At 35.5% G+C, this 8,689-nt stretch overlaps 1 protein-coding gene across 3 annotated transcripts in view; it reads right to left on the bottom strand.

Moving 5' to 3' along the window:
- LOC106466946 (ras and EF-hand domain-containing protein-like) overlaps positions 1-8,689 on the bottom strand; it is a 50,402-nt gene extending 41,713 nt beyond the window's left edge. For 2 of the 3 annotated variants that reach the window (XM_022395038.1, XM_022395039.1), the window contains exons 1-2: positions 8,043-8,688; positions 4,563-5,005 (exon numbers count right to left, since the gene is read on the bottom strand). In XM_022395038.1, coding sequence (XP_022250746.1) covers positions 4,563-4,894 — 332 coding nt within the window. In that variant the 5' untranslated portion in view covers positions 4,895-5,005; positions 8,043-8,688. Of the gene's footprint in view, positions 1-4,562; positions 5,006-8,042 lie in introns of all 3 variants that reach the window. The other variant, XM_022395040.1, reaches the window with a different exon arrangement.

Genomic DNA, 8,689 nt, shown 5'->3' with positions numbered 1-8,689 from the left:
AATTAAATTTTATAAATTGGTGATTGTGGTTTTAATTCTTATTTCATTACTTTTATAGCAGGATCCCTACTTCATTTTCAAATTCATAATTTTTTGTAATTTTTTGTTTATTTTTTATGTTATACCTGTATAGAGTATATACTTTACTTGTCGCGTGTCTATCCATAGATATGTAGCGCTATCTGTTGGGTTGAACTGGGTTTGAAAGATATTTAAGTATGTGCATGATATGTTTACCATTTATATATATAAAAAAGAATCTATATATATTTATCGGAATATCAAAAGCGGACACTCACAGACCAGTCAAGTAAGCTGGAGAAATCTTGCAGCGATAGTCAGAGCCGTCTGAGGGCTAGCCCCGCTGACGTGATCAGGTAGGTATGTAGTAGATGAAAAAGTTGCTGTTGTTAGCGACCTTTTTGGCGTATCATTAGTATATATAGTGTCGGACTGGGAGAAAAAGGCCCGGGGAGGAGAATATTTCTGGGGTCCCACCATCCAAAATATATATAAATGGTAAACATATCATGCACGTACTTTAATATCTTTCAAACCCAGTTCAACCCAACAGATAGCGCCACATATCTATGGATAGACACGCGACAGGTAAAGTATATACTCTATACAGGTATAACATAATTTTTTTTTCTTTACAAGTTTGGTATAACACAGTATTACTATTAGATTATACTTGCAGACACCTAATTACGTTTAACGTTCCTGATGTAGGTATAACTGTGAATGAGCTTTATAATTATTCCTGTATATACATGTAGGCTACCTAAAACTAGAATACCGTGTGCTCTAGCCTCTAGGGTCTGTACTGCGTACTGAAATATTTACTAAACACTAGTACACTACTGTTGCCCACAGTCCAGTTAGGACAAATAATTTGTTAAATGTAAAGAAGAAATAGCAAATATCTGTATCACAACACCAGGTGGCACATGCACATTTCGCTCAGTATTAATCAACAACAACAATGAATCCAGGTTGACTTGTCCAAGCATGTTCCTCAGTCTATCTTTCACGACTTTCAACTTTGAAAAAACTCTTTCGCATTTTCCTTGTGCGAAAGGTAAGCAAATATTATTTTTGTGTGATATGTACAAGTTAGAAAAAAGAGCTACAATGCAGATTGTATCTGTGAAGAAGCCGAAAAACACATGGCAGACACTTGTTGCACGAGTCACTAGTACAAGTCACTACTTTCATCGGGCTGGATCAACATCTGTATTGACACCTCAATATCTGTAGGATTTCCTCGCAGCAAAATAGCTTTCAAGTGCTGATATAACGTATAAAGTTCTTCACAAAGCTGGGTTCTGTTCTCGTCTGCCAAATTCGCGAATGCATGCATTCTCTCTTCTGGTGATTCATGGGAAAAAATTTTGTGGGTCAAGATATGTAAAGTCTCTCAGCAGATCTATGTTTGCCCCAACTCGACGCCTAACTAACGAGATTGCTGTGTCCAGAATGACATTATAGACATTCAGCTGAAATCGATTGATGGTAAAACTTGTCGTCTTTCATCTTCTGCTCGTTCTGATGTCGGCTTTTTTTTTCCTTCTCACATTGGTTACAAGTAACTCAGTTTGCATTCTTTCCTCAATGTCTACATCATCCAATAATTCATTGACGGATCTGGAAAAGGTAGTTGTTTCTCTAACGATTTCTTTATATTCATTTTGAATGGAATCTAAATTAGTTGTTGTTTTCTGAATCATTGTTAGAGCTACTAGCATGTTCAAACCATTTGCTTGTAGATACTTCGACACTGGTGTGCACACTTGAAAGATTCGTCAGTATACAACAGCGACCAGTACTGGTGCTGTTGATCTATGTGCTTCATCACATTGCCACTTCAGAAGAGTCTGAACCCAACATACATATAAAGCCAGTACTTTGCGGGACAATTGGATGAGTTTTAAGAATCTACTGGTGCTGTTGATCTATGTGCTTCATCACATTGCCACTTCAGAAGAGTCTGAACCCAACATACATATAAAGCCAGTACTTTGCGGGACAATTGGATGAGTTTTAAGAATCTCGTTCAGGTTGTAAGACTCCAAACAATCCAATTATAACTTCCAATACCTGATCATTACTTGTCCACCTTGTTTCCCCAATTGTTTTTAACATATGAACAACATCCTGGCCATGATCATCTGCAAAAGCTTTCCACACATTTATCCGTTTATAGGAATCTCTCAACAATACTGCTTTTGCTTCTATAAGTCCGTAAACGGTTTTTCATTCTGGACAACAAATTGTTAAGTCTGTCATTAGTAGATTAAAGAGGTGTGCATAAAAATGTGTAAATATAAAATCTGGAGCCTCATTTTTTATTTGAGATCGCAGGTCAGAATATTTTCCAGACATGTTAGCTTCTCCATCATAAGACTTTCTTATAATATCTTTCGGGTACAAACCAAGAGAAAACAGTTCCTCTGTGACAATCTTATATAAACCTTTATCTGTGGATGACGAAGCCTCACACATATTCATCAATCTTTCAGTAACTACTCCAGACTTTACATATCGTAAACACATATCCAACTGATCCACAACATCTTGTGTTGAATCTATTTTAATTATATATTTACGGCATTCAACCACTTCTTTCATTACAGTTTCCTTAATAATTTTACAATAATCCTGATTAGCTTGTTGACGGTTGTTTTAGACAGCAAAGTGATAAGAGATCCTTTACCCTTAGTTTCCTTTTTTCTCTTCTTCATTATTTTACTTTGCTGTATTGAATCTTTCAGGTGACGCCTAAGTAGGGAGTCATACTTACTGATCAATATCACAGGTGCTAAAAAAATTCCGCAATTACTGTCCTCTGAGTCCAAATCATCTGATACCAAACTCCAAGCAGATTCCACCGTTCCTCGGTATGGTATTCCTTGATGAGCAATGAAAAAAGTATATCTATTAGTCTTTCTAGTACCTGTCATCTTTTTTGCTTTTCAGGTTCTGTTTCCTTATTGATAAAGTCTTCTAATGTACACTTTTGATCTACAGTCAAAAACATATAATTGACAGTCTCATGGGCTTTACTCTTTTCCTGCCTTTCAAGACGATAATATAAATTGCGCTTATCACACATGAAACCAGAGATAAACGGACATTCTCCATCTGTTGAAAATACCATACATACATTGCAAAATATTTTTTCAACTCAGAAGAATAACACAGCCACTTCATAACACCAGTGGGTTGAGTAGATGTTGGTTAATAAACATTACCTTTCCAGTTAATGACGTTGTTTGTTGTGGAGCAATGAATTTCGCTAGTGATTCATGTTATTCATCATCTAGCTCTTGATTCTTCTCTATCTCTTTCTCCTGTGATCATTTTTTTTCAGGTGATTTCTCTTTCTCTTGGGAAGCCTCTTTTCCTTGTGACACTTCTTTTTGTATTGATTTATCTTTCTCTTTTGAAGCCTCTTTGAATTGTGACACTTCCTTTACTGGTGGTACCTCTTTTTCTTGTGTTTCAACACTTGGGGCAGCAAAAGCAAGATCAAATGTTCCTTCAGATGTATTTGAAGAAGGCTTGAATGCTAACTTAATCTGCTTTGAATCCCTATTAGCCAGCTCCAGGTTTTTTTTCCTTTTATCTCTTTTTTTTCTGCTCTGGGTTTTTGTTTATTCCGATCCATCATGTGGCAATCACAGTAATAAAAAATAATGTATTGTATTAGTCAATATTTAGGCCTATAATAACGAACTTTAGAAAAAACGATTGCTGATATTCAGCAGCAGTTTCGGCCATCTTACTTCAGAAAGCTATAGAAGCCTTATGATATGGGATTTGAATCAATGTTCAGTTAGGACTATCAACCATTAGACCTTACTATACAGGCCTATTATTATATTATCAATTCATTTTGTATATAGGCTGCGAAAATAATATTTTGAAATTAAAATTTTCAATTTAATATAGGCCTTTAGAACTTTTTATATAAAACAGACGTTTTACTTTTCAGTGGGCAATACAATATCTAGTTTCTCAGCTCTGCAAAGCCGTTTTCCCTGCGTTGTTCACGAGTTCTGTCGAAAGATGGCCCAGAAAGGCTCAAAAAAAGCCTACTTGCCTCTGTAATGTGGCTAAGTGCAGTACCTGCCAGAACATGAACACTTCTAGTACTTTTTGCAAGAGGGGCACAGTCCAACCAACCCCCATAAGCCAAATATTATTGCGAGATGATTCATTTCTGTAATACAGTGTAGTTTATCGAGGTTAACAGAAATTACAATTCGTAAACACAAAGCCAACTGATCCACAACACCAACATCTTGTGTTGAATCTATTTCCATTCTATATGAATGATTACTTTTTCTTTTGTTCTAAATTGAATACCGAAAATCGTGACATCCCTCTACAGCCCACCGAATTTGTTGACCGATTGTTGACTAGGTGTTAATATAATGTATTCATCCCTTTTCATAGACTTCTGAACTTTTTAGTCCCTATAATTCATTAATACAAAACTTTTATTAGTAGAATGCTAACAAATTGCGCATAAACAAACAAACTAAATAAAATACAACCTGATAAGATTCCCTGCTTTTCCTAGTTCCTTCATCAGGTTCTGCCATGTTTGAAACACCATCTGTTTCTTATCTTCATCAAGACACGAAGTCGGATCGGGGTCGACTGATTGTCTTCGGCTTTGGGTTGCAAAAACTGTAAAACCATTCGAAAATTTTTCATAATCGATTCTGCCATCATCGTCGTGGTCTAGGTCATGGAATATAGCGTCAGCATCTTGAACACTAATTCCAAATTTAGCACACAAGTTTCGCAATTCATCCTGGCTTAAGTAACCTGTCCCTCTAGTGTCGTAAGTTTTAAACAAGTCTTCTAATTCAGCAGAAGCCATCTTGGATTATATAAATCAAACACAGACTGTAAAGTGATACATACTCACGTAAATGAAGTTTGCGTTCTAAGTTAGCGAACTGATGTGTTTCGTCTTCAGAGAAGAACAAGACTAAAATTCAGAAAATAAAACATAAAACAATTTTATAATTGATTTTAAGGATTCAGAGCAAAATGTGTTATCATGATAGAACATATTCATAACTTTCGCCCAACAATAATACTTAATATAAAATATACACTATTCGTACAGTTGTTTGATATTTTGATACAATTGCAATGGAAACAACAATATTTGTCTGGTGTTATGTTCCTGATAATAAAAAATAGTTTTCTTGTTAGCTTCATAGAGTTAAACATGTTATTATCTCTTAATTTTTTGGCCCCTCAGTGGCACGGCGGTATGTCTGCGGACTTATACTTCTAGAAACCGGGTATCGATATCCATTATGTAGCTTTGTGCTTAATAGTAAACAACTGAATTTTTGACACACTAGAATGAAAAACAAAATAATTCAGCTTTATGTTACTGGTCTACGAAAGTAATTAAGCACTATTTTCAGAATATTCACTAGTTTTGGACCCATTTTATTCCCTAGTTAAAACTTATAACCAGTGTTATTTTTGGAAACAAAAAGAAATGCAGTTCAAAAATTTAGCGTTATTTGTACCTCAGCAAAATTGAGCTAGGAAATATGAGAAATGTTGTAAGTACACCCTATGGCATATGAGGTGAAGATCAAGCTGAAAACGAATTTGGAAGCATCTGATATAACAACAAACACATTTGTAGTGATGTTGTTGTTTTCAGCAACAAAACAATTTTTTGTTGAAAAACGAAGTGGATCTGGGCTCATCAAAAAATAGTCCCGTTTATAACTTTATTAGGTATTCATACCCCTAAATATTCATACTAAAGTAGGTGAAGAATATAGGGACTTTGTATAGGGGATTGTTTGTAGAATTTCGCGCAAAGCTATTCGAATGATATCTGTGCTAGCAATCCATAATTTTGGAACGACAGACTAAAGAGAAGGCAACACCATCCATCGCCAACTCTTATGCTACTCTTTACCAACGAAGAGAAGGATTAACCACCACATTATAACGCCCCCACGGCTATGGAAAGTAGTATATTCGAATCTGCGTCACGCAAATTGCGAGTCGAGCGCTCTAATCACCAAGCCATACAATGCCCGTGTATAATGGAAAAAGAATGAAAATAAATATATTGGCCTAAAAGTCGAAATATGAAGAATAATGTGGTCTGTCAGGGCCTAAAGCCTACAAATTTAGGCCAGTACTTCAGTTTATGCTATTACTCCTTCAGTGTGATCCTCCCCCAAATACAAAAACTGGCACTTTCAATCTGATATTTCATTAGGACGAAAAACCAAACCTTCAATTACTCTAATATATTAAAACATTTATTTGTTTGTATGTTGTTAAGCACAAAGCTACACAATGGGCTATCTGTGCTGTGCCCACAACATGTATAATATATATATATAATTTATTCAAAAATACATTAATTGTAAAAATAATTAGGTTCAGCCGCTCGACACTCAGGCAGAATGATTTACTTGACACCTTATTAAAAGACATTGTCTATAACGTAATAGATCTATATAACTGTGGTTCTCAACCAGTAGGTCAGAAACTTACAACGAACAGTGAGAACTCCGAAGAGGCTTCCACAATGGTTGAGTAAGTTATATTAAACTGATTCTCATCATGCAAATGAGCAAGTCACGTGACAAACACAGCCGATATGAAGTCGCGAGCAAACGGAATGTATCAGAACTGCATTTTGTTGTTATTTGGTGATTCTTAGGTAGAGTGATGTTTCCTAAAAGTGATTGCCTTTCCGAAACAAAATATAGATACACACAGATAATAAAAATGTGTTCAGTTCAGGAATTTAGAACGTCCACCATAGAAGTATCACTTTTACGTAATGCCATTTAAAGAAAATGGAATATGAATCATCTGAAAGCACCAGAACCATCCATAAGATACCTGCAGCTAGTCGAACCCTAGCCACAGTGCAACATCTTTTAACAAGTGAGAATCCATGAACACATGTGGCTAAAAGCCATCTATGATCCCAGGCAACAGTATCCAACATAATCAAGAAGAATCCCAGAGTGAAAAAAGAGGTCAACAGGGTATAGGTTCATCAAGATACGGTTTCCTGTCCAACCATCACATACCTCAAACAGATGAAAAATGAACACAGGTATTCATTCTATTCCATGCAAAGACATGCATGTCAAGCTGTCGGAGACAATACCTATGAATTTCTGTATGATCAATTGAGAACTGTCATTCTCGTACACTAGATGTATTATTAAAACAAACAGGGAGGAGAGTGGTGTTTCGGACATGACAGCCTTTTGCAATGGAAGCTACACTGCTTAGCCGTAGGATAGAATATAACCTAACTTGGAAACATGAACTGTAACAACGTGGCGAGGCTTCAAAATCGTTTTAATATAAAATACTCAACCTCTGTACAGTTTCACCCCCTCTTGAATTTATAATAATGAAAATATGTTAATGTAAAACAGTTATGACTAGTTAGCTTTATTTCAGGGTTACTGTAAAACAGTCATGATTTATCTATACTTCAGGCATTACTGTAAAACAGTTATGACTTGTTAGTTATATTTCAGGGTTACTGTAAAACAGTCATGATTTGTTTGCTATACTTTAGGCATTACTGCAAAACAGTTATGACTTGTTAGCTATATTTCAGGCATTACTGCAAAACATTTATGACTTGTTAGCTATATTTCAGGCATTACTGTAAAAGTCATGACATGTTAGTTATACTTCAGGGTTACTGTAAAACAGTGGTTATTTGTAAGTTATACTTCAGGTGCTACTGTAAATCAGTAGCCCTCTTCTGATGAAGCCACACAGATACCTAAGAAGAAAACCTACTATCTGGAGTCTGCAAAAGTCGTATGTTTTACTCCTATAAAGTTTACAGTTCTCCAGTGATTATTATATTTACTAGAATCCAAAACGTGCATTTTTTTAAAGGTAATTTGAACTTTTGTATAAAAGCGGCATAATAAGAAACGTTGAAACTCACAACAATAGTTTTGTTAGACAATATAGCGTCACCTCGGCCAGATACATACCTTTATTGATTCGGTATCGTCTGTAGTTTCAATAATAAGTTATCACTTCTTGATGATAAAGCCACTTCTTTCAACCATAGAATAAGTCTTGATATGATATGTGATTGACAAGCATCCGCATTCCCAGTTTACCAAGCGGATATAAAACTCTGTACACGTAACGAACATAAGTGGTCTTTCTTATTATCATTCCGTTTGATTAAGCCTATCGTTCGGTAGCGATGCATTTGTTAACGTTACACAGATGATTCGTTATTGCTTAACCACGAACTGCTTTACATTTGGTAGTATCGAACACGTGCAGTTTTAAGAAACCAGTACTGATGATCTAACTGTTATTGTCCTTACAACAGCTTCAATGTTCATCCAAGTGACTAAACAAGTTATTCCAAAGAATTTTGATCAAAACTGGCGAATATATTCTTACATCCAAAATGGAATAGTTCTAAAAAAAACAAGCTAACTCAACCACTAAGTAACTTATGATATCGCTGGACCCGCTAGTGACTTTAAAACTGATAACATGCAAAAAGAAAGCATCTATATAAACACTAGTTTATTTCTCTGACGCACAAACTCAGGATTCAGGTAGTGGTATTGCGCGTGTGTATTATGAATTGAAACACCTGTTGAAAAACTCTCGTTAC

The sequence above is a fragment of the Limulus polyphemus genome, unplaced genomic scaffold, assembly GCF_000517525.1.
Source record: "Limulus polyphemus unplaced genomic scaffold, Limulus_polyphemus-2.1.2 Scaffold2433, whole genome shotgun sequence".
In the NCBI taxonomy this organism is placed as follows: domain Eukaryota; kingdom Metazoa; phylum Arthropoda; class Merostomata; order Xiphosura; family Limulidae; genus Limulus; species Limulus polyphemus.
This window is presented reverse-complemented; position numbering and strand designations above follow the sequence as displayed.